Here is a 27592-nt window from a genome sequence, read left to right on the forward strand (position 1 = left end):
GTCAGAATGTTTATCTTAATGAAAACTGGGTTGGGATTGTATTTGGTTAGTCAGGTGAGCGATTCAGGGCCATCATGGCCTTCTTGTTAAAAGCAAAGTATGGATGGATAATATAGACAATAAGAGTGATCAAGAATGTCATAAACACAAACGTTCCCAATTTTCGAAAGTATCAAATGAATATCGGCATATGATTCTATTTAAAGATTTGATGAAATAAGTGCCCAATCAGGACAGTTGTATTCTAACATGCTTAAATCACCTGACACTGTTTGCACGCATTGTGTACAGCTTTTTTCGGTTTCAGCTTCTACATGAAATAAATGAATTTGTTTGTCCTGATAAAAAGCGCGAGAAAATTGGCTTGGGTGTTTTTATTTGTAAATAAAAAATTCGTAGCGGGTACAACATTGAGAAAATTTAATTTTCATTAAAAGTTTTGTTGGGAATTTCAACTAAAGTACCAGGGTATCTTGCGAGTTATTTGGCATTAATATTTCCTCTTAATAAAATATAATTTAAACACGCTGAATCGTTACTGTTACGCTGAAAATACGGACAGTACTTAAAGTCGGACACAAGTAAATACATGTAAATGATTTAATACTCACTTGATTTCTTTGAATCTGGATATTTGTTGTTAAAAATTGATTAACACCATAAGAGTTAATAGTTTTGATCATCTTAACGCTTTATTTACCTTTCCGACTTTGCGTACTGTCCGAATTTAAGTATGCATACATGTGCACATACATGCAATATCTACATGTAGTATACGATTTTCTTTTGTACATGTACATTTAAAACGCGTGAATGACCCTCTCGGACAGGTGCTTAAAGTGGCTGCGCAGCTTCGCGGTGATCACGGGTGTTCCGGTTAACAATAGCGTGCAACGCGGCGATTTTGGGTGTTCGCCGAACACCGCGGTCAGTAGGATGTCCTTCCCCTGCAAAATGTCACCCATCGGTAAAAGTGAACACCGCGGACAGGCGTTTCTGTTTAAGTGCACGGTGTCTGTACTGTATTTGATTTTGTTTTATGAAAAGTGTTTAAAAAATCACATGTTATGAATAATTGAAATGTCGAAATATGTGTTGCAAATATATAAAGCAGTTAATAATATATTCATTACAAATGTATGCTGACAAAGTACTGTGCTGTTGCTTCTTTCTTACATAGGTCAGGTGTTGTTAAAAATTGCAACCAAAATATGTCGCAAAATGAAAGATCCAGAGTTTGCTTATTTTTATATATAGAAACAATTAACAACAAAGTTTTGAGTTTTAAAAGTTTGTCTTATATTAAGTTTGACAAGTTTGTATTATTTAAAAATATTGCATTAAATGGATTTAAATTTACAGTTTTAAATACAGGTTATGTTGCTGATGGTTTAGTATTGATTTCCTGAAGTTAAAAACTGACCTACAGAAAATTAATGTAACTTAATTTTTAGCTTGACTATTATATATGAAATATATAGAGTGGAGCTATCCTACTCACCCCGGCATTGGCGTTAGCGTTAGCGTGCAAATGTTAAAGTTTGCGTACTACCCCAAATATTTCCTATGTCCTTTGACATATTGCTTTTATATTTGCATACTTCATTACCAACACGACCCCAATCTATAAACAAGAGCAGACAACTGTATCAAGCATTTTGACAGAATTATGGCCCCTTTTATACTTAAAATATGCATATTATTGATAAATCTATGTTAAAGTTTGTGTACTACCCCAAATATTTTCTATGTCCTTTGACATATTGCTTTCATATTTTGCATAGTTCTTTACCAACATGATACCAATCTATAAACAAGAGCAGACAACTGTATCAAGCATTTTGACAGAATTATGGCCTTGTATACTTATATAATTGAACATTTGGTTAAGTTTTGTGTTTTGGTCCATTTTACTCCTGAAGTATCATAGCTCTTGCTTTCAGACTTGGAAAACTAGCTAACTATCGTAAGGGGACTTTACAGGGCAAGTTGCATATCTCTGATTGGCTTTTTAACGGAATTATGGCCCTTTTTTTGTCATAGTAACTTTGAATATTTTGTTAAATTTTGTGTTTACATCCACTTTACTTCTAAAGTATGAAGGCTATTGCTTTCAAACTTCAAATACTTGTTTATTATCATGATGGTACTGTACCTGGCAAGTTTAATTTGACCTTGATCTTTAAATGACCTTAACTCTCAAGGTCAAATTAATAAATTTTGCTTACATTGCCATGACTCCATAATGTATGATCACATTTGATTAATACTTTGACAAAACAACACTTACCTGACATACCACAATGAACTGCACCCAAACATCCTCTACGCCCCCCCCCCCCCCCCCCAAACCCTCCCCCCCCCCCCCCAAAAAAAATATTTTTTTTGTTTTTTCTTATTTTTGAAAGATCATCTATTAAATGATCACCCACCCACATTATATGGCTTATGCTATACTGTCAAGCACTCGAATAGTTGAGCGTGTTGTCCTCTAACAGCTCTTGTAAATATTTGTTATACTTGTATAAAAAGTGCAGCAAATGAATGAGTGTAATTTTAAAATATTTTTCATTTGATTAAATATAATTTTGTAATTGCTTAGAGTTTGTCCATGACACTTTCTGAGAGCTTTGGAAAGATATTTCTTTCTCAAAAGTACATTGAAAGTACATTTAAAGCCTTACCCAGATACTATCCAGCCTAGAGATTATCTATCATGAAACATTTCATAATCTGCTTGTCAGCATGTTAGGGCAGGTTTTATTGACAACCAGATATTCTTTAATGCCCCAATTGTCACTGGTTCAAAACAACTCCAGATTTATAGCACTCTGTTATAGAATATTGAAAAATGTAGGGGTTAATATTGAGGACTTGCAATGCGTGGCTAAACATGCCTCTTAAGACAGTCAGTGACAGCAGTTGTAGTAAAGTATACCCAATAAATATATGTGCTTGAATAGCCTATTGCCCTATTGGTGTGTTTACATTTAAAATATAAGTAGTGACAAGGCTGTGTGCTGAATTAAATATGATATTTGAAATTTCCTTTAAGTTTTAATTTGAGTTTAATTATTGACTGCGAGGTCATTTGTGCATATTTCCAAATGCAAGATACATATTGAGAAATTGAGCTGTTCAGCATTGACAGAAGTATAATGTCATTCGTGGTAACTGATCGGAAAGGAATGAGTGGCCTTTTATCTGTGTTTAAGAAAAAGAAATGGGAAGGTAAAAGTTTTTATTATGACATGCTTTTTTTTTTGCTTTTTTTTTTTAAATTAAAAACAGTAAAGAAACAGGTAAGAATTATATTGTATAAGTTGTGTATGCTTTTATGATTCTTAATCTTGTTATATACTTAATTAATTAGTTTATTTTTTTACTTCTTAAAGATGATAAAATGTAACCTTAATTATACATATGAAAGGAAAACAAAATATTTTTTTTTGGGTGGGGGGGTTTGCTTATGTATGTATTTATATCCAATTATATTTGTACCCCTGGGTTTTGCGATTTGTATTTTTTAAGAATCAGAAAAAACATACACCATGTTTTCTAATCATATATTATAATTTACAAAAAAAGTTATATTTTCGCAAACCTGACCCACCTTTTTTGTTACACCAATCCTTTTTTCCCCTGAAAAAACTGCTGTTATGTCACAACAATAAATAAAATATGAATGTTCTTGTAGAATTTGCCTTTTTTTGAGAGTTAACACATATTGTTCCTTTATTGACCATCTGTTATTTGAAATGTCCTTTTAATTCTAAAATGCTTAAAGGTTCCTTTTAATTTCGGCTTTTATCTTATGTTTACTGTTTTGTCTGAGACATGACCGAGTTCAAACAACACCATGTTTTAATTTCAGGATACAAATAAATTATTGTTGGCCAGATATTTTAAATGTTAAAACTAGTTAATTCTGATGAAACATTAGTTCCAAATTAAGCACACATAGTGCTTTTTATTTCATTACCGCGACTGATAAACCAGCAGTTCTTCCAAACTTAGCCAATATTTTTAGGTTCACTCAAACCAGACTATAGGCCTATTACTTTCAGATTTATAATAATCCAATCACAAACCGCGAAGTTTACTAAAACTAGTGCATATGTAGTCTGAAAACCAGGTTACTGTGATCCGACACTTTTATTAAATTGTATTACAATCCAACAGATGTGTTTCATAACAACTTTACCAGAGGTTTTGACAAATGTGCTTGCACATTTGGGAGTGCTGTTTAAAAAATATGCTCTTCCATATAAATATCATGTCTATTTAATTTTTTATATGCTATGACCAAAATATAAACGTAAACTTCATAAAGGATAGGACAATTGTACATTTGAGGCTTGTGCTTGAAAAAATGGGTTTAATACACGTGCATGTGCATCAAGTGTTGCCTGTGCAATCTGAACAGGCTTATGAGGGACAACATCTTTGACCTTGACTGGTATATTAGTAAAAAGAAACTTCCTTTAAACAAAAAATACAATTAAAGGGTAAAATGTTGTACCCTATTAGCCTGACACTCTTCACAAGGGTAAAATGTTGTACCCTATTAGCCTGACACTCTTCACACATGGTAAAATGTTGTACCCTATTAGCCTGACACTCTTCACACATTTAAGCCCCATTTTCCCAGAGCCAGTCTCCTATACATGTTTTTGGGTAGTGAGCAATAAAGTATGGTTTTACCTTGAATTCCTAGACGATGTACCAGTAGTTGATGTACCACCGAATGCAAGTGTATGCATTATGTACAAAAAAGGATGAAGTGTTATCTAGTTAAAGATCGAGTGATGTTAACAAAAATTACCATGCTATGAAAAAAATGTTGTTCATGTATTAAACTAAACATACTTTTATAGATCAGATTTCAGCTGACCTGGTTCAAGAAATACTATGGGTGACTGTATCTGGTCTGTAGCTGTCAGTTCAGATGTTGTCAACAATTAACTTGAAAAATCTCTCACTCACTCGTTTTGAGAAAATTAAACTACTTTATTCAAAGTGCTGTTTCTAGTACTAGAATATTTCAAATTATTTAAATTCCATTTTTGCCATGATTTTTCTCAAATAATCCTTGATTGATTCTGGCCGAAATTCTTCAAATTATTAGGATTTGTTAAATAACATGGCTATCAAGGTGTGGGCCTCTTGTCATTGTTTGACAGAACAAATAAATAAAGCATTGAAACTCTTCTTATAACAAAACCACTACAGGCCTCTATTAAAATGAGCCTCGCTCAGGAAAAATGGGGCTTAATGCATGTACGTTCTGTCATCCCAGATTGGCCTTAACTCTTTCAGTGCTGTAACCGAATTTTGAAGGCCTTTGCAAACAGTTTGGATCCAGATGAGACGCCACATAATGTGGCGTCTCATCAGGATCCAAACTGTTTGCTTTTCTGATAGTATTCTTTGAAAAAAATCGAAGAAAATGCTAATTTTAGAAATTCTGCAGACAACATTTTAGCAGACGACAAATTTCCCAGCATGCAAAGGGTTAACTGGATTTTTGCTAAAGGAGAGAATTCTTTTAAACTAAAAATACAATGAAACTTCAAAGTGGAAATTGTCATACTGCAAAGGCTAATCTGGGACAACACTTTTGAACATGCATTAAACCCCATTTCCCCACAGTGAGTCTCAAATAATGTTCTTTGGTCACAGGTCCTCTATCAAAATGTATATGTGCTCAGGGTGGTCCTAGCTTATTACCTAATTAAAACAAATTACAGGTTTTAATCACCTGTTGAATTATATTGACTGCTTATTTTGTCCATTGTAATGCTCTGCTGTAAGAACTAAACTTGAAACAAATATGAACTTAAATATTTATAATATTCTAACCTGTTGTTATGGTACCTTCTATTCAGATGATTGATCAAGTGCCATATTGACTGTCTGTAAATAGATAAAAATGATAATTGTTCATAAGATATGTTTTCAGCAACAAGGTTTAAAATGTGGAAATCAAAACCAGAAATATCTCGTTGGTTTAAATGTACGTCTTTAAACAAATAAAAATAATAACGGCTTTATGAGATATGTTTTCATCAAAAAGTTTAAATGGTGGAACTCAAAACCAGACTTAGCTTGTTGGTTCAAATGTACGGCATTAATTGAGGTCTGGGTATATATACGGCCAATAATTCGCTGAAATGAAGCCAGTTATGTCCAATGAACCGTAAAGTTTCTATATTCATAGTTATGTTGAAATGTTGGGTTAAAGACATTCAGTGTTGAGCTTTTATATCAAAGAAAGTAATTTTTATTACAGGGAGGCATGGTGTTATCAAAAACGTTTTGTTTACACTGAGAAACATTTAAACATTTTAAAGCAAAAAGGACCTGTGTACACAGCAGTCAAGGAGTAAATTTAGTTGGAAAAAGGGAATATATTAAAAGTTTACTCGCGTGTATATTTTCTAAGTGTTCAACTTCATGAAGGATGCATAAAATCAAACAATGGTTTAGTAAGTCTTTAGTACTAAAAATCAACTAAGCCTTGCTTTTTGAAAACAGGGCTTATTGCATGTGCTTAAAGTATCAGCCATGAATAGCACAGGCTAATCAGGGACAAACTTAGTAGAAGAGACGTTGATATCCATGAAAACATACAGTGTCATCTCTGAGGAGCGTTTGCTGACTGCACTGGATGTTACTTAATGCACATGGATTCAGCCTGGTTTTCATAGAGTGATGCTCAAATGGAAGTGCTATTTAATTAACATACCCTTGCATTGAGGTATTGAGTATAGACTGGGGGACATATTGTTTTTGCCCTGTCTGTATGTTTGTTGGTTTGTTTGTTTGTTTGCCACAAACTTTAACATTTGCTAAACTTTTGCAATATTGAAGATAGCAACTTGATATTTGGCATGCATTTGTATCTCATGGAGCTGCACATTTTGAGTGGTGAAAGGTCAAGGTCATCCTTCAAGGTCAAATATATGGGGGGGGGGGGGGGAAACATAGTGTTTCACAAACATATCTTCTTTTAATGGACATTTATAAGTCACATGAGCAATAATGTCTACATTGTATTATTCTCATTCTTGGAACTGTTTGGTGTTTGTCACATCTTTGTACTGGTTATTTTCAATGTTGTGATAATTTAAAACCTTCATGGGTAAATTATATGAGTAGAACACTTTCTCTGGTGAAATCTGCATCTTCTTCAATATGTATCAATGTTTACCATAACTAAATATTATTAACAGGTAATCTTGTACATCGTTTTACCTTTATTACATTACATAAATCAAAATGTTCATCGTTAAAAATGTGAAGTATATTCATTAGTGGCCACTGTCAGGTAGAGGAAGATATGAGTCGTGTTCTGAGAAAACTGGGCATAATGCATGTGCGTAAAGTGTCATCCCAGATTAGCCTGTGCAGTCCGCACAGGCTAATCAGGGACGACACTTTCCGCTTTTATGATATTTTTCGTTTATAGGAAGTCTCTTCTACACGAAAATCCAGTAAAGGCGGAAAGTGTCGTTACATGGTCACTTTATTTTATAACAAGAATGAATAAAGGGTATAATGCATTGAGTCATCTCAAAGATGTTATATTGTTGTGGGATTTCTTTTTTTTAAACGTAAGTATTAGATCATTATAACCTGTACTTGGCTCTCAGGGCTCCGTATTGTTTGCCTGGATTACTGAAGTACTAAAATAATTGCACGTCTGAACAACCTACCATGAAAAGTTAGTTTCTATCCCATGGTATCATTGATCATTTTGCTTAGATAATCATTCTTTATTCAATCTTCACTGGTATGATTGACAGTTTCTCTTAGATAATCATTCTTTATTCAACCTTCACTGGTATGATTGACAGTTTCTCTTAGATAAGATTCTATATTCCACATCTCATTGTATCATTAAGAATTTCTTCTCATTTCAGGATCAGAGGACGAAGCAGAGCAGTCCACCCACGGTTCGAACCACCATCACCATCAGCATAGTAACCGCCATCATAAACATGGCCACCACAAACACGAACGCAAGGCAAGTGATGTGTCCGTTTCCTCCATGTCGTCAGTACTGTCGTCTGCTACTATGCAGAGTGTACGCAGTCTGAGTCCGGTGAGTGTCGTGGTCCAAGGAAAGTGGTACAACTCCCGTGTAAAACCCTTTTCCCATGGTACAACTCCTATATAAGCAAAGGCCATGACCCATGACACAACTCCCATATAAGGTCATGTCCCATGTCACAACACCCATATAAGTCAATGTCCCATGTCACAACTCCCTTACAAGGTCATGCCCCATGACATTAGTCCTATAAAAGGCCCCTGTCCCATGGCACATCTTCCATATAAAACCCCTGTCCCATGGCACATCTTCCATATAAAACCCCTTTCCCATGGTACTTCTTCCATGTAAGACCTCTTTCTCATAAAACATCTGTTCTATAAGTTTCTGATCCATTTCCGACTCTCATCCAATGGTTTCACTCCACTGAGACCCCTACCTTCATGATCCAGCCAAGTTCCCAAATAAGCTATTTCATGTATCCTAAAGGGCTAATTCTTGGGTTACTTTTTAGCAAACTGGGCAGCTCTTGACCAGATTTTGAAATTGCGCAGGCTGGTCTGGAAGTAGGCTTGTAAAATATGGCATAAGACCCATTATTGCATGACGAAGCACATATAGTTTTATAACCACTCATAAGTCTTACACTTGTCTTTATGGTATTCATGAAATTCTTGTATTGAAGAACTAGGCGTACCTAAGTTATCTAGATCATGTGTTCCATTGAATTCATTGATTGGTTGATCTGTTAGGGCAGCCATAACCAGTTTAGAATTTCAGTATTTTGTTTACCTGGTGAGATCAAATTACTGAAATATGTTCGATAAAATCATTCTATTTATTAGCAACAAAGCCACACTATGTCTATTTAAAGGACTTGTTCACATAGTACTTATATTAATTAAAGGGACTAAATTGTTTGCAAAGTTTTGGTGTTTGGGAAATAGGAAGAAATTATATATTTCTATATGAATTCATCCACTTTAGCTTAAGTAAAACAGTTTTTAATGCCCAAAAGCAGTTTTAACTGCCAAATGTGAATCATAGTAAAATACTTATTGTTACAGCATTGTCAGTGATTTTTGTTGCTTTTATTTGTTACAGCCTGTGCCATTTGAATTGGGAAAGTTAGCGCGATAAACCATGAAATTGGGAAGAATAGTGAGATAAACCATGACATTGGGACAAATTAAGCATTATAAATATGATAATAAGTTCAGGGTTTTTTCTAGCCATTTTGGAAAAAGGAGTCTGGTCAAATTGGGATTGTTTTAATTTATAAAAGTGGCACATTTGGGACTTTTTTATCAACAAAAAGGACTAAATTAAAGTTATATATTTTGTAAGATGTTTAAATAGAAAGTTGAGATCTAGAGTTAAGAAATCATAAGTCATAAGAGGCTTCTTTCTAAAAAAAAAATAATAATTCTTTTTTGAAATTGGTCTTTTTTTGGGAAATTTTGGTCAGCTTTTTTGGGAAAGAACATAGATTTTTGCGATTGGGAAGCAGCCGAAAATCGGCGGTAATTTTTAGCAAAAAAATCACTGATTGTGGGTATCTGAATATTGAAGTAATATAAACATTAAGAGACCTAAAATGGATATGAGCCATGCTTTGTGAAAAGGGGGTTTAATGAATGTGCATAAAGTGTTGTCCCAGATTAGCCTGTGAAGTCTGCACATGTTAATCAGGGATGACAATTTCCGCCTAAACTGTTTTTTTGCTAAGAAGAGACTCTGTAAACAAAAAAATCATAAAAGCAGAAAGTGTCATCCCAGATTAGCCTGTGCAAACTGCACAGGCTAATTAAATCTGGGACAACACTTTACACTCATGCATTAAACCCTTTTCACAAAGCAAGGTCCATATATATTTAAATAAACAATAATGAGAACCAACACCTTTTATGGCACATTTTACAACATTGTTTTTTTTGTGTATGAGAGACTTCATGTTAGAATTCTTAACTTATGCCACATTGAAATGAGGTACCATCACACTCCTTTATGGTGTCAATATCTTGGACCCATATTCACAAACACATTTTGAGACTTAAGTATATGAGACGCGTTATGAGAAAACTGGGCTTATTGCATGTGTGTAAAGTGTAGTCCCAGATTGGCCTGTGCAGTTCGTACAGGCTAATCTGGGACGACACTTTCCGCTTTTATGGTATTTTTTGTTTCAAGGAAGTCTCTTCTACATGAAAATCCAGTTAAGGCGGAAAGTGTCGTCCCTGAATAGCCTGTGCAGATTGCAAAGGCTAATCTGGGACAACACTTTAGGCACATGCATTTAGCCCAGTTTTCTCAGAACGCGACTCATATAAATAAAGATTAGTCTTAAAACTGTGATGTTTTAATAGTCAAATACAGTTCAATATTACATGGAATTTAGCATTAATAATTTGTTAATTCTAAAGAACATTTTGTTTATGACATAAGTAACAATCCTAGCCTATATATATTCCTATTTTTTTCTTGGTTCTAAGTCTTATTCTTAAGTTTAAGTATGGGTTATTGAATACCGGCTCTGATCTACTAGTTAATTTAAGCTGACTGAGCTTTATTTGCATACATTTTGTATTTTCTGATCAGTTTGCTAACATTCAACATGTATATGAGACACGCTCTGAGAAAAGGGCTTGTTTTTGCATGTGTGTAAGTTGTCATTCCAGATTAGCCTGTGAAGTCTGAACAGGCTAATCAGGGATGACACACTTTTATTGTATTTTTCGTCTAAGGTAATACTTTTCTTGATGAAAATCTAATTTAGGCTGAAAGTGTCGTCCCTGATTAGCCTGTGCAGACTGGACAGCTAATCTGGGACAACACTTTATGCACATGAATTAAACCCCCTTTTCAAATAGCACGGCTCATATATTGATGACTTAGCAACAGTTTACTTCTAATCCACATATTAAAAACATCAATATGGTCTTATTATTGTCAATAATGTTAAAAGCTAAATTGATGTTTATGGAGAGTATTTTTAAATGGGAATAAACTCTTAATGATGTATAAAATACTTTTAAATATCAATGGAAAGTGTAAACTTGTAAAAATAAGATGTTGTATTGCATTGACTTTTAAAATTATTATAAGAATCTTGAAAAAAAAATGGTTTGCTTTATGTTTGCTTGCTATATTTGCCTTTGTAAGTTGTGTTAGAGTTAAAGTGTACTAGAAATGGAAGGTAAACAAGAGAATGACTAAACAAATAACTTCAAGAGTCTTCATAAGTTCGGACTATGTTACTAAAGTGGTTTTTGCTTTTAATGACAATGCCACCCCTTTAAAAATCCTTTCAAAATCACAAACCATATCAACGGTTATATTTTAATGAAAATATGATTGGTGGATAAAAAGGGCCAGCCTTGTTTGTACTGAGGGATTATTGGGTTAAAACTACAGCATTCTAAGAAAGATGATCCATGCTCTGTGAAAATAGGGGTTTTATGACGTGTGCGTAAAGTGTTGTCCAAGATTAATCAAGGACGACACTTTCTGCCTATACTGGATTTTTGCTTAGAAGAGACTTTCTTCAAAAGGAAAATATAAAAGCAGAAATAAAGACATTTTATAAGTGTCAAATTGTTGTTCTGCCTTGTACATCAATTGGTCACTGCTTTAAAGACTAGAAACTTTCTTTCCTGATAATATTTCTAGAATTGTTTTATTACTATATTAACACCGCACTCTGTGAATAGGGGGTTTAATGCACGTGCCTAAAGTGCCATCCCAGATTAGCCTGTGGAGTCCGCAAAGGCTAATCAGGGACAACATTTTCCGCTTAAACTTGATTTTTGTTATGAAGAGACTTTTTTTAAATGAAAATATCATAAAAGCAGAAAGTGTTGTCCCTGATTAGCCTGTGTAGCCTGCACATGATGATTGTTGTCTAAAGTCTATAAATTAATAAGGTCAATATCCTGTCTTTTGAAAACCAGAGCTGCTGATGGGAGGACAGGGTAGTTTTCAAATAATGGTTCTAGCAACAGCTTTTAAACACTCTAGAAGTCATATTGACCCAACTTTCATGAAACTTCCTCCAGGGCTCGATTTAGACACTCGCAAACTGGCCATTTGCGAGTTAATAAAAAAAAACAAGTCTAAAATGCGAGTGCACAAATTAGGTACTCGCAATTTTTTGCGAGTTGGAGAAGAAGTAAGATTATCAAATATTGCATATATTACCTGATTATCCCGGATGATTATTTAATCCAGCACTTAAATAATTAAACACAAATGCAGACCGAGAATGAACGAAAATTTAGTTTAAGAATTGAATGAACACAACCGGTCGCCATTTGTCGGAAGTGCCAGGTGAGCGTTAATAGCACGAGAGAACACATGATATCATAATGTTATACAGGGTATTCCAATTGAACATTCAAAACCAACACAGAGCGATGTGTCCGCATCCGAAAAACGTCATAATTTTAAAATTGCAACCAATGTAAGATTGTTATATGTTTTGTGTTTAAACAAAACGCATAATGAAAGCCCAACCGATTTTTCAGATGTGTACTATATTTGGACATACTATATTTTCGCCAAAAAAATGTTAAAACGTCGGGTTGTTGATCAGACAGTTCATTTTTTAGCTGTGCAATCAGTGCATATTTTATTTAAAAACAAAAATACATAAATAGTGTAATTTGCACTGTTCTTGCATTTTTAAACCTTTTTAGTTAAAATAAACATTGTTTTACCAGTTTTATATTTGTGTATCTGTTACCACAGTATCACTTTAAGTTCAGCGCTTTATTTTTCGAATTTAGATCTATCAAAGGATCTACCAAAGGATGCATGTTTTTGAAAACTTGTATTGCGAGTTAGAAAGAAAAAATGCGAGTTAAAATTTAACAACCCACACCTTTTTTGAGTTGAAAAAAAAGTAATTCGAGCCCTGTTCCTCATTTAAAAATTGCTTTCTATTGATACACCTGCTGAATTTTTCTGCCAGGGTATGTGGCACTTTCCCATTCTCTACAAAACTGACCATACATCTCATTCTATACAAAACTGACCTCGTGTCTCATTCCATTCAAAACTTACCCCTTTTTCTATTCCCTACAAAACTGACCTCATGTCTCGTTCCCTACAAAAGTGACCTCATGTCCCATTCCCTGCAAAACTGACCCAATTGCCCAAACCCTGCAAAACTGGCCCAATTGCCCATTCCCTACAAAATTGACTTCATGTCTCATTCCATTCAAAACTGACCCATTTTCCCATTCCCTACAAAATTGACCTCATGTCTCATTCCATTCAAAACTGACCCCTTTTCCTATTCCCTACAAAACTGACCTCATGTCCCATTCCCTACAAAACTGACCTCATGTCCCATTCCCTGCAAAACTGACATAATTGCCTATTCCCTGCAAAACTGACCCAATTGCCCATTCCCTACAAAATTGACCTCATGTCTCATTCTCTACATAACTGACCTCATGTCCCATTCCATTAAAAACTGATCCCTTGTCCCATTTCCTACAAAACTGACCTCATGGCCCATTCCCTGCAAAACTGACCCAATTGCCCATGCCGTGCAAAACTGACCCAATTGCCCATTCTCTGCAAAACTGTCCCTATTGCCCATTCCCTACAAAACTGACCTCATGTCCCATTCCCCACGGAACTTACCCCTCGTCCCATTCCCTATAAAACTGACCTTATACCCATTCCCTACAAAGCTGACCCCTCGTCACATTCCCTATAAAACTGACCTCGTGGCCCATTCCCTATGACCCAATTGCCCATTCCTACAAAACTGACCTCATGTCCCATTCCCCACAAAACTTACCCCTCGTCCCATTCCCTACAAAACTGACCTTATGGCCCATTCCCTACAAAACTGACCTCTCGTCTCATTCCCTATAAAACTGACCTCATGGTCCATCCCCTGCAAAACTGACCCAATTACCCATTCCCTGCAAAACTGACCTCATTTCTCATTTCCTACAAAACTGACCTGATGTCTCATGCCCTACAAAACTGACCTCATGTCTCATTCCCAACAAAACTGACCTGTTGAGCCATTCTCTACAAAACTGACCCAATGCCCCACTCCATGCAGAACTGACCCCATGGCCCATTTGCTGATGTTCTACACCACTATCCCACCTTGGAACCATCTGACACTCCAATGACTAGCAGCTGTGTAGCACTGACTTGATGTTCTACTGAACACAATCTGAAATCGGGGCACATATTTCCTACCAATTCTTAAAACTATGTCTAAAAATGAAGAATATATTATAACCTGTTATGTTCTAATAGTTTAATACAGTTCACCAATGACATGGAATTTAATAGCTCTTACTACACAACTCTTCTATTAGAATCATTTATTTATGACATTAAAAATATTTCTTTCGTGTTAACTTTCAAATGCTGAAAGTATTTGTTATGGTTCTAAGTATATTCTTCATTCTTTGGTCTGAGAATTGGTTGGTAATTAGGGTAGTTAATTTGATTGTTAAGGTACCGTTTTTATTGTAACTTCCTGTGTTTTTAGCTTTGCCGCCTTTAGCTAGTTTACTAACTGTACAGAAGTCGCAAATTTCCTGTGATAAAACAATGGAAATATAAAGCACTATGCTTTTATTGTTAATGATTTATTCTCTTTTAATATTTCAAAAACCTTAAGCAATATTATTGTTCCTTGTGATTTTATTTTTTGAACACAGTTATACATATTTTTTTTAAATCCTTTGTATGAATCTTATTACCCGTAAACCTCAAAGGTAAAATGCGGAAGAATAATGGGTCGGTTAGAATTTATTAGGATTTTGTTTGAATGTATTATCTTTCAGTTTACTTTCAGTTTACATATGATTTTCCAATTGTTAAATTCCAATTTATATCCTATTCATGTAGTAAGGATTAATTTACTTCCTATCATCATATTACACACATTCTTTTATAAAACTGAAAAGTTTTGTGCGCAATCTTTGAAAAAACTTAAATACATGTTATTTTTACCATGTCATTTATGTACAGTTTTTAGTAAACAAATAGTTTTTTTATTCTGCGTATAAAAACGAATGAAGAAAAGCATTTGTATATTTGTACCAATAATACAAACACCAAAACATATGAATAGAATTTTTTTTAATTATTATTTTTGTTTCTTCAGAAATACTATTCATTGTGTCTGTCATTTAATAACAATGTTTCGCTCTTTCGATCCAAATTAATGTAGGAATTAGCCTCCCTCTGGGAAAACGGGGCTTAATGCATGTGCGTAAAGTGCTGTCACAGATTAGCCTGTGCAGTCCACACAGGCTAATCAGGGACAATACTTTCCACCTAAACTGGATTTTCTTAAAGAATGTATTTCCTTTTAAAGAAAAATAGCATAAAAGGGGAAAGTGTCATCCTTGATTAGACTGTGGAGAATTCACAGGCTAATCTGTGATGACATTTTAAGCCCATGCATTGATCCCAATGTTATCAGAGTGAGTCTCAGAAATCAACCCTTTCCCACTCAGAAGCAAAGAGAAAATGGCTATGTGCAAACAGCATAAAACCAGAACAGCCTGCGAGTAACTCGCTGTCTGTTCAGGTTTTATGCTGTTTGCTGCTCATCAGTATCTAAGGGTTGGAAATGAAGCCTTTAACATTTGAATCTAGCTAGAGAGGTCTTTAATTAAAATAAATTTTCTGAGGGACTACAAAGGTGTGAAAATATGTATCTAAGTGATAAATGGGTAAATATGTTTTTAAGTGGTTAAGGGTTAAATATGCATCTTAAGTGGTGAAGGATTAAATACGTATCTAAGGGGTAAAGGGTTAAAAAAAAATGTATCTAAGTGGTAAAGGGTTAAATATGTATCTAAGTGGTGAAGGGTTAAATACGTATCTAAGTGGTAAAGGGTTAAATACATATCTAAGTGGTGAAGGGTTAAATATGTATCTAAGTGGTAAAGGGTTAAATATGTATCTAAGTGGTGAAGGGTTAAATATGTATCTAAGTGGTAAAGGGTTAACGTCTGTAACATCACTGCCACAACATGACTATAGCCGGTCCCATTAATGACAAGGTCTTTGTGACAAGACATAGATATCCAGCATCCCAGATAATAGCTTCATTGATTCCGAATGGCTTTTATCTACCAGACTGTTTAGTTAGGCTTATGATTGGTAATTCTATTCTTCAGTTACAGGATTCTTGATTGATCTGTTGTGTTTTGCCTACCAAATGTTTGCAGTATCTCTGTTTAAACAATCGCCCACCAATTATGTGTTTTTCCTGCTACATGTAAAAGGTTGTTTATAGGATTTTATTGATCGAACAAATTGATTGCATGTATTTTGGGTTACATTCTCTAGTAAAGAAATGCTGTGAATGTAAGTTGTACTGATTACATGTTCTAAAAACCATGACATATAACAGTTAGGGACGGATTGATTTAACTGTCAAAACGATATTATAATTTATATTATTATTATGTATCCTTGCGTCTGTGTGTCTGTGCGATCTTTTCCAAACAGTTTCTTCATCATTATGGGGCAATGTTTTTTAATTACTTACCAAAAGTGACAATCATAGTTGAAATGGCAGGTGACACATAAAATCTGTGTCCACTATTTGAAGGTCAAGGTCACACTAAGAAGTCTGAAATGTGTCTTGTTCTGTGAAAATTGGGCAATATGCATGTGCTTAAAGTGTCGTCTCAGATTAGCCTGTGCAGTCTGCACAGGCTAATCAGGGACGACACTTTCTGCATTAACTAGATTTTTGGTAAAAAGGGGAGTTCCTTTAAACGAAAAATACCATTAAAGCGGAAAGTGTTGTCCCTGATTAGCCTGTGCGGACTGCACAGGCTAATCTGGGACAACACTTTACGCACATGCATTTTGCCCAATTTTCACAGAACAAGACACATATGGATTGTCTGGACTGTAACTTCATCATTTATCAAGCAATTTTAAATTGCTTAATACAACATTTAATAACAACCATGTGGGGTGTGTCACATACAACACCTGAGTCAACAAATCAAAGGTCAAAAGTAATCTAAGAAGTCAAAGATCAATAGGTCAATAATATTTGACTGAATATTTTCAGGAGTCTGAAACCAGATGATAATGGTAGAGAGGTGGGAGCATTCTTTAGATTTGCCCCATAGACACAAAGTACTGGTTCTAGGCCCAGGAAACAGACTCGAGAGCGTTTCAAAAAAGTAGTAGCACTTTCAATGCAATCAAGCTAAAATAAATGCTTAAACAATCCCGTACAATCTCGTACAGCTAATTGGAATCTATAAAGCTCTTATCTGGGATTCTGAAAATCTACTTCTTGTCATACAATTTGTGTCAGTAGGTTTTACTTTGCCTCTGAGTGGAAAATCATTACTTTGCAGGAGTCTGAGAACTACTCCCAGTTGTTGGAGGAGGCCAAGCGTGACGTGATGACGATGTTCCATGACGACAGCTGGAAACACGAGTCTGGCACCAGTCTAGAAACTGGCATGGTTTACAGCCAAAATATAAAAAAATACGGCAGGAAAATATTCAAATTAAGGGTCAGTGTAAAATTTCGATGTGAATTCAAAGACACAAAATGTTAAAATATTATCATAGGATCCATACAAGCCAAACATTCTCTTAATTAAGATAGTGACTAGGTTAACAAATGTCACAAACATATTAAGTCTGGCTTTTCTATAGCCAGGCTCAATTTTGGATACCAAGAAAGATTCGGTTAAAGAGCCTTTAACAGTTCATGAAGAAAATTATTTTTTTTACATTGCAAGTTTAAGGGTTGGTGTTTATTTGCAAAGATCAGAATTTGTTAGACTTGTACCTAGCTTATTGTTATATTTATGACTTTCAGTAATTAAACGGTAACCGTTTGCAATAGAATGTTAATCGCTACATGTCAGCAACATACACATTTGTGATTTCGGTGAAAAGATATGCTAAATGATAAGTCCCAATAAGCTAATACTTGTACACATGTAAGTGTGCAGACATTCTTCCTATTGGACATCATACCAACAAAACATTACACACAAAAATTATTAAGATTGGACTCATAATAATAATTGCTCCTTTATAAGCCGGCTAAACTGTTTTTGGGCTATACATGAAGGGTTATTGTTTTACGTTGTAATTACTCTTCAGGAACTGAAATACAAAGGTTTTAATCTTCAGGAAAGCAATCATTGGGAATTTCTATAGCATCTTATAGACATTCATTGAAAACCATTAAAATTGCTTATAAATTACCATCATAGATCTATACGATTATTGTTGATTATAGATCTATTTTATTTAAATATTTCATTTTTTTTTTCAACAGTTCAAATTTAGCCTGTACAATTTAATACTGTATTTTCTCTTGTATAGCGCGCTCCCATGTATAGCGCGCAGGCTGTTTTATTAATGCAAAAATGGAGAAAAAAATATTTAAAGACAATAATACCACCAAATCGGACCGAAAATGGCCGCCATTATACTATTGCGCAATCCAATAATCCAAGCATTGAAAAGCTTAATTAAGCATTCAAAATAGGACGCGTCATTATGATTAGGAGTATGGATTGCATAGCACTATACTTTTCTGGCAATTTTGTAATTTTCTAGAAACAGATAAACAGTCCACGTGCATTTCGTGTAAAACATGATAAAATAAGAATTCATGTACATCAAGGAAAGCGTGGGCTTTAAATTTGAATGCTGAGTAAAAACTTTGTGGCGCATGGGAGACAGGGCTACAGTTGTTAAGATATGTTAGTATTGACGTAAAACTGTTAATCTATTATGTTGGACAAGTTGGGTTATTGTTTGTCGCACTACACAGGCGTGAATGTGATGAACAATGAAGGCGCCAAAAACCTGGACCAAACTGGAAAACACTTAAGAAGTCCCTGTTCACACCTATGGTTACCTGCAAAAAAGACCAAATACCTTTACCAGTCCAACGTTAGCTGCCTAATTGGACCGAAAATGGCCGAAGAAGTGCACAAACACAGACAAATAAATGTTCGCATACTTTAGTCAAACATTTTATTTTTTGTAAATAACTAATGCTACCCCGTTCATGTTTGCCGTTACCGACTTTTTGTTGTTTCAACAACGGCCCCTTCATTCAATAAGATTATAGGGTGTAGTTTTCTGGAATAAAAAAAATGGCGGCTGTTACGAATATTTATGATTATGAAATGAATTTTTTGCAAATTAGCAGCCAGGATAGCATTGTATCAATGTATAACGTGCACAAACTTTCTTTGAAATTTGGTGGTTAAAAAACCGCGCACTATACAAGGGAAAATACGGTACATATTGATTATCTACATTTGAAATCAGTGACCATTGGTAGCAATTACTGAAAAACTTATTTAACCGACTTATTTGAATCTATGCACATATTACTTTGTGATACATTTACACAATGGCTACTGCATGAATAATTTGACTGTAGTTCTAGGAAAAATTGAAAAAATGGGCTTAATTCAAAAAAGGGCTTAATTCATGTTTGTAAACACTATTTTCGACCTAACTGTTATTTTGCTAAGAAGAGACTTCTTTTAAGGGAAAAAAAAACATTAAACCACATGATGTCATATTATCTAGGAAAAAACAATTTCTCTTCGCCTTTAATGACATCCAATTTTCAAGTAGAGCAAGTTGTCCATTGTCTCTTTCAGGGTGTGGTGAACATGGCTCCTAAGGATCTCTGGGAAGACATGGTGCAAGGGCTGAATGAGTCGCCCAAGTGGAACCCTACCATACTGGAGAGTAGGGTACGTACCAAGGACTAGAAGTCAAAACATACAGTCTGGGTCTATCAGACCTTGAAACCACCATGCCGTGTGTTTTTATATCCCTGGAGCGAATGATCGGGTGTATTTTGTTTTTGGCTTGTCTGTCATTTTGTCTGTCATTCTGTCCCAAAACTTTTACCTTGGCAATATTGAATTTTACTTTTGCAATATTGAAGATAGCAACTTGATATTTGGCATGCATGTGTATCTCATGGAGCTGCACATTTTGAATGGTGAAAGGTCAAGGTCATCCTTCAAGTTCAAAGGTCAAATAAATGGCTTCTATGCGGCGCAATAGGTGGCATTGGGTTTCACAAACACAGCTCTTGTTTAATTTTGTTTAAACTTTAATTGGGAATTTTAAGGTCCCATTTGGGAAACAGATTAATTTTTTTCAGTTGGGAATGGGTCCCCCTTAAGGCCTAAATTTGAATGAAATATACACTGCCAGGCTGGTCTGGAGTTACTCTAAACGCGTATGGCATAAAAAACACTTTAGCCAGAGCTTTATGACGTACAGTTTGGATCATAAGAACCCATGCCCCGGGTAATGCAAAAATGGGTCTTGACGCCATATGTGGCCAGAATAGCTCAAGACCAGGTTGCCAATATTGGTCAGGAGCTACCAGGTCTGCTGATGAGACCACCAAACTTTGCGTGACTTTATAGCAGTCAGTGTAGCTCCTGACAAGACTGCGGAAATGAGCAAGCTGCTCTGGAGCTACGCTGAATGCATAAAAGCATAAGACCAATTTTTGCATGAGGCGGCTAGCTTATACGCCCATTTGCTTATAGCAGATTTAACCGTAGTTCTAAAATTTAAAACATGTAAACTAAACATGAACACCAGCTTTATAACTGCTGTTATATTTTTTACGTTACTGCTGTAACATTATTTTAACTTTTTGCTCAAAAAGACTATTGCAGCATTTCTACCCAGGAACAAAATGTTTTAAAATTTAAACCCAGTTATAACTTTATGCTCAACTGTCATGTAAAATATAATATCATCATTACTAGTTTGCTTACTTGTTCAGTGGGTATATTGGATTTCATTGCATTCTACAAATCTTTAGAAGTACAAACTCCCATACTGAACAATTAATTATTAAAAGCAAATGTTGGACAAATGATTTGAAGCTTAGTTTGTGACAGAGCAGACTTGTCTATTACAAATTATTTTGCTGAAAATGAATGAATAATAAACAAATGCCAGTGGTAGACTGTTATGGAATTAAATTACATTAGTGTATCATTTTCTCTAATGATTATTTGATTTGGTAAACAGTATTTGAACTTGTTGGTCAGATTTCACTATTGCCTTGTGTTTTATATGCTATTGTTTCTATTGAGTTTTATCAGAAAAGACCAAATGTTAACCCGTAGTTTGTCTGTTTGTCCATCTATCTTTCCGTTCAACGGTTTAAAACCCAGATTTTGCCATTACTTTCAAAGTTCTTATGCTAAGTTCGTGAAATTTGGTATGTAGACAAAGGGCCATATGTGATATATTCACGTTGTTATATTATGCTTTTGGGGCAACAATTGTGTTTTCTATGCTGTCAGAAGTATATGGAAACTTTCTAAAAATCTGGCTGCTGCCATAACTCCAAAAGCACTTTCGCTAGATTTATGCAAATCTGTATATAGATAGATGGCCATATGGGGAATATGCATGTCAATCCATTTTTTATCTGACAAAAACTTGTTATAACTCCAAATTAAAGTACTTTATCCAGTCATAATGGAGCAGTGGGATGAAACTTTGGAGATCCAACTCTTGATCAAACAACATTAGGTATGGGAACTGTCTGTAAAAAAACACCTGGTTTGATATTTGATATGCAACACCTTACTTCTATTATTAAGTGTGTCACAGTTTAAGTTTTGCACAACTATAAAGAGGATTTGAAAAATTGAGAAATATGAAGAATGCCACCATTTTTGGTTCAGAGTTTGAATGCAGTTTTTAGCAATGAATGTCACACCTGTCTCAAAAAGTTAAGAATGATTTTGAATGGAAAAGATTAAAAGCCATCAATCAACTAAAGGAGTAAAGTATTTATGATTATTGAAATGTATATTAAAACTCAACCATACATGGCTCAATGAATAAGCTGTAGAGAAGCTTAAAAATGAAAGGGTGTCGTGAAGATTTGTGATTTGTACAAGTCAAGGACGTTAATACAGGTAGAGGAAGTAATGTAGGTCAAGGACATAAATACAGGTCAAGGATGTTTATACCGGTCAATGATGTCAATACAGGTCAAGGATGTTAATACAGGTCAATGATGTCAATACAGGTCAAGGATGTTAAAACAGGTCAATGATGTTAATAAAGGTAAATGGTTTCAATACAGGTCAAGGATGTTAATACAGGTCAAGGATGTCAATACAGGTCAATGTTGTTTATAAAGGTTAATGGTTTCAATACAGGTAAAGGATGTTAATACAGGTCAAGGATGTTTATACAGGGCAAGTTTGTTAATACAAGTCATGGACTTCAGTACAGGTCAAAAATATCAACAATGGTCAAAAATATAAATACAGTTTAATGATGTTAATCTGGGTCAAGGATGTTAATACAGGTCAAGGATGTCAATACAGGTCAAGGGTGTTGATACAGGTCAAGGACATCAATACAGATCAAGAATATAAATACATTTCAATGATGTCAATACAGGTCAAGGATGTTTATACAGGTCAAGGATGTAATACAAGTCAAGGATGTTAAAACAGGTCAAGGATGTTAAAACTGGTTGAGGGCATCAATACAGGTCAAGGATATTGGTCAAGATGTAAATACAGGTCAATGATGCTTAAACAGATCAAGAATGTTAATACAGGTAAAGGATGCCAATACAGGTCAAGGATGTCAATACAGGTAAAGGATGCCAATACAGGTCAAGGATGTTAATACAGTTAAAGGATGATAATACAGGTCAAGGATGTTAATACAGGTAAAGGATGTTAATTCAGGTCGAGAATGTTAACACAGATTAAGGATTTTAATACAGGTGAGAACTTAAGGATTTCTTTTTAAGACTAAGGCTTTACAAGCTTAAATCAATAGATATGAACTCAATTTGTCCAATGTGAATCATTTTGTGCCATGTTTGTTATATGATGAGCACATCTCTTGCAGACGTTGGTTGTAGTGGATTATTGCACAGAGATTATGTACAATATCTCCGCGGAGGCAGCAGGTGGTCTGATTTCCGCACGTGACTTTGTCACCATTCGCCGCTGGTTAGCACAAGCAAGCCAGTATCTTGTGGTCAGCGTCAGTTGCACGTGTCCTGAAATGCCTCCGCAGCCAAAGAAATACGTCAGGTAAATGAGGGGACACTCTTTATTTGAGCGGAGTTCATGGAAAACTGGGTTTGATTCATGTGCGTTATGTGATTTCCCAATCAGGGAGGACAAAAGGAAGTTAAAAGATTTCTCTGAACCTTAAGGACTCTGATTTTAAAATAAAGTATAGGCAGGAAGTGTTGTCCCTGACAAGCCTCTGCAGATTGCTATACCCGCATATGCATTCAACTTCGTTTTCTTTGAGCAAGGCTCATTAAAAAAAATATTCCTCATAAATAATCCCTATGTGTGCCCATTGTTTCAGTGTTTACAGCAAATAGACGAGACCACTCAAATAGTGTATAATATATCGGCCGAGGCAGCAGGTGGTTTAGTGTCATCGCGAGATTTTGTGAATGTGCGACATTGGTTCTTTATTGAGGAAAAGAATCTCTTTGTGTCATTTGGCGCTGGGTGCACGCACCCTGACATGCCCGAGCAAAAGAAATACGTGAGGTAACAAATTTCTAGAGGTGACTCATGCTAACCCAAGCAACTGCTCGCACATCATTCGTTTCGACTAGACGATGTGGCGTAGTGAGTCTTGTTCTGGAACAACTGGCTTTCCTGCATGTGTGTAAAGTGTTGTCCAAGATTAGCCTGTGCAGTTTGCACAGGCTAATCAAGGACCACACTTCGCTTTTATGGAATAGTTCGATTAAAGGAAGTCTCTTTTAAGAGAAAAAGCAGTCTAGGTTGAAAGTTTTGTCCCTGATTAGCCTTTGCAGACTACACAGGCTAACCAGGTGGACACTGCACATACATGCATGAACCCCAGATTTTCCATATAGCGGCACAATTGTTTACAACTCTTACACTTTCTGACTCAAAACTTACATGTTAAGGCTGACATATTGAAACATGCGTTTTTAAAGGGTTTATTAAAGACATGTGAACTCGCTGTAAATGTTTTACAATTCATTTGTTAATATAAAAAAAATCCGTTTTGAAGTTGGCGCTTTCATGTTATGAAAAAATGTTAAATATATTGATTCATTGTTTTTGTTTCTGTAAGTTTGTTTTTTCTTTGCAAATTATATAGCAAATAAATGAGTCTGCACAATTTTCATATTTGCATTTTAGTTGATCCTTAGAAGTGTTTTTATTTCATAATCCTTCCAATCAGTTACTGAAGCTAGTACAGGTGATATTTTGTTAGTGTGATTTAAAACAATGATTGCAACAGTAATGACAAAATAAAAACAAAATTAAAAAAACATAAAATAACAAGTTGGATGTGAATATTTCAGCCTTGTGCTAGTTGGCATCTCTTTATTTTCTTTATTGCATGCTTTTTAAAATTTGTTCTCAGTCGTAATGCTTATATTTTTCTGTATATGTACTAATGTATTTGAATACCCCCATTCCCATACTTAACCCATTTATGCCTAGTGGACTCTCCCATCCTTCTAAATTGGATCAATTTATTTCCAAAATTAGGGCTGTCTAGTATTTTATTTCTATATTTAGATTATTTCTTACAGAAATTCCTTTAAGCAAACAGCGTAGACCCTGATGAGACACCGCATCATGCGGCGTCTCATCTGGGTCTACACTGTTTCAGCTTTGCCAAGGCCTTTTTTCTAGACGCTAGGGATTAATGGGTTTAAAGCTGCATATATCTGTCACATTGTCGGTTTATGAGTTTATCAACTTAGAAATCTTAAGGTTAAATTTAAAATTCAAAAACAAGATGTGGAGCCATCTGTGTGGTCCCATGGACACAACTTGTAGATTGGCATAAAGCAGTGGACTTTCCATCTGTCTGTCAGTCAGTATGTTTGTGGGGTTTTTTCATAAACGATTGTATTGTTCTAACCCTTTACCAGATAACCCATAGAAAGTTAAATTTAATTAAAGACATTTCTTACTCAATTCAAGTTTTAAAGGCTTCATTTCCAACCCTTACATACTGATTGGCAATAAACAGCATAAAACCAGAACCTGTTTTGGTTTTATGCTGTTGCATATTGCCATTTTCACTTTGCGTCTAAGTGAGAAGGGATTAAAAAAGAATCACTTTACAATGCTCCTTCTTATTTTTCATTGCAAAGTCTATCATATTGTTAACTTTATGGCATAGATTTGTATCAGATATATTTTAAACACTCAGAAATAAGTCTCACTTGTTTAAGACATTGTTTCAAACCATATTTGACTTTTTGACAAATTTATCTGACCTAGTTTTTATGTCCCTAAGCACTATATTGGGGGGCATATTGTTTTTGCCCTGTCTGTTGGTTGGTTGGGTTGTGTGTTTGTTTGCTCCAACTTAAACATTTTGCCATAACTTTTGCAATATTGAAGATAGCTTCTTAATATTTGGCATGCATGTATATCTCATGGAGCTGCACATTTTGAGTGGTGAAAGGTCAAGGTCATCCTTCAAGGTCAAAGGTCAAATATATAGCTTCAAAGCGGCGCAGAAGGGGACATAGTGTTTCTGACAAACACATATCTTGTTTACAAAATAAATATGTTTTTACTGTAAAGATTTTTACAAGTTTTAAATTATGAATTTGATGCTTTACAATAATTGTATTTTTTGCACTTAAGTGATACATAAATTCGATACTGAGAATAAATTTTACTAGCATGCTTTACAACATAGTTTGGGTACACTTGAATGCATTCTGCTGATTTTTTGAGGGCAAATAGCGTTTTCTTTGCAGGTCACATTCATCATCTGATAAATTCATGTTAACTTATAAAAACTGAAAGAACGTAGCCACGCTTTGTGAAAATGGGACATAATTAATGTGTGTAAAGTGTCTGCACAGGCTTATCAGAGATGGCACTTTCCGCTTTTATTGTATTTGTTTGTTAGCTCACCTGAGCACAACATGCTCATGGTGAGCTTTTGTCATCGACTTTTGTCCGTCGTGCGTTGTGCGTCGTTCGTTGTCAACATTTTGCCTTGTGAACACTCTAGAGGCCACATTTATTGTCTGATCTTTATGAAATTTGGTCAGAACATTTATTCCACTGATACCTCAACTGAGTTTGAAACTGGGTCAAGCTGGGTCAAAAACTAGGTCACTAGGTCAAAAAAAAGAAAAACCTTGTGAACACTGTAGAAGTCACATTTGATCCCCAATCTTTATGTAACTTTGTCAAAATGTTTGTCTAAATGATATGTTGGTTGAGTTCAAAAATGGTTCCGGTCCCTTGAAAAACATGGCTGCCAGGGGGCGGGGCAGTATTCCTTATATGGCTATAGAGAAACCTTGTGAACACTCTAGAAGTCACAAATTTTGCCCAATCATCATGAAACTTAGTCAAAACATTGGTTTCATTGGTATCTTGGACGAGTTCGAAAATGGTCCAGATCGGTGAAAAAACATGGCCGCCAGGGGGTGGAACAGTTTTCCTGATATGGCTATAGTAAAACCTTGTTAACACTCTAGAGGCCACATTTATTGTCCAATCTTCAAAAAATTTGGTCAGAAGATTGGTCTGTATGATATCTTGGATGAGTTCGAAAAATGGTTACGTTTGCTTGAAAAACATGGCTGCAAAGGGGCGGGGCATTTTTCCTTATATGGCTGTATATGGCTATAGTAAAACCTTGTGAACACTCTAGAGGCCACATTTATTGTCTAATCTTCATGAAATTTGGTCAGAAGATTGGTCTCAATGATATCTTGGATGAGTTCGAAAATGGTTACGTTTGCTTGAAAAACATGGCTTCCAAGGGGCGGGGCAATTTTCCTTATATGGCTATAGTAAAATCATGTTAACACTCTAGAGGCCACATTAATTGTCCGATCTTCATGAAACTTGGTCAGAAGATTCATCCCAATAATATCTTGGACAAGTTAAAAAATGATGCCGGTTGGTTAAAAAACATGGCTGCCAGGGGGCGGGGCATTTTTCCTTTTATGGCTATAGTAAAACCTTGTTAACACTCTAGAGGCCACATTTATTTTCCGATCTTCATAAAACTTGGTCAGAAGATTTGTCCTAATGATATCTTGGATGAGTTTGAAAATGGTTCCAGTTGCTTAAAACATGGCCACCAGGGGGCGAGGCATTTTTCCTAATATGGCTATATATCATGCCTTTAGAAAACCTTGTTAACACTCTAGAGGCCACATTTATTGTCCGATCATCATGAAACTTGGTCAGATGATTTGTCCCAATGATATCTTGGATGAGTTCCAAAATGGTTCCGGTTGGTGGAAAAACATAGCCGCCAAGGGGGCGTGGCATTTTTCCTTATATGGCTATAGTTAAACCTTGTTAACACTCTAGAAGCTGTATTTAATGTACGATCATCACGAAACTTTGTCAGAAGATTTGTCCCAATGATATTTTGGACAAGTTCGAAAATGGTTCAAGTTGCTTGAAAAACATGGCCACCAGTGGGCGGGGCATTTTTCCTTATATGAACTTATGAATC

At 35.2% G+C, this 27592-nt stretch overlaps 1 protein-coding gene across 6 annotated transcripts in view; it reads left to right on the plus strand.

Moving 5' to 3' along the window:
• LOC127860115 (steroidogenic acute regulatory protein-like) overlaps window positions 1-27592 on the plus strand; it is a 78881-nt gene that overhangs the window by 37460 nt on the left and 13829 nt on the right. For 4 of the 6 annotated variants that reach the window (XM_052397938.1, XM_052397939.1, XM_052397935.1 and 1 more), the window contains exons 9-12: window positions 7926-8107; window positions 17431-17592; window positions 19720-19815; window positions 23456-23646. In XM_052397938.1, coding sequence (XP_052253898.1) covers window positions 7926-8107; window positions 17431-17592; window positions 19720-19815; window positions 23456-23646 — 631 coding nt within the window. Of the gene's footprint in view, window positions 1-7925; window positions 8108-17430; window positions 17593-19719; window positions 19816-22981; window positions 23170-23455; window positions 23647-27592 lie in introns of all 6 variants that reach the window. The other 2 variants (XM_052397940.1, XM_052397936.1) reach the window with 2 other exon arrangements.

The sequence above is a fragment of the Dreissena polymorpha genome, chromosome 15, assembly GCF_020536995.1.
Source record: "Dreissena polymorpha isolate Duluth1 chromosome 15, UMN_Dpol_1.0, whole genome shotgun sequence".
In the NCBI taxonomy this organism is placed as follows: domain Eukaryota; kingdom Metazoa; phylum Mollusca; class Bivalvia; order Myida; family Dreissenidae; genus Dreissena; species Dreissena polymorpha.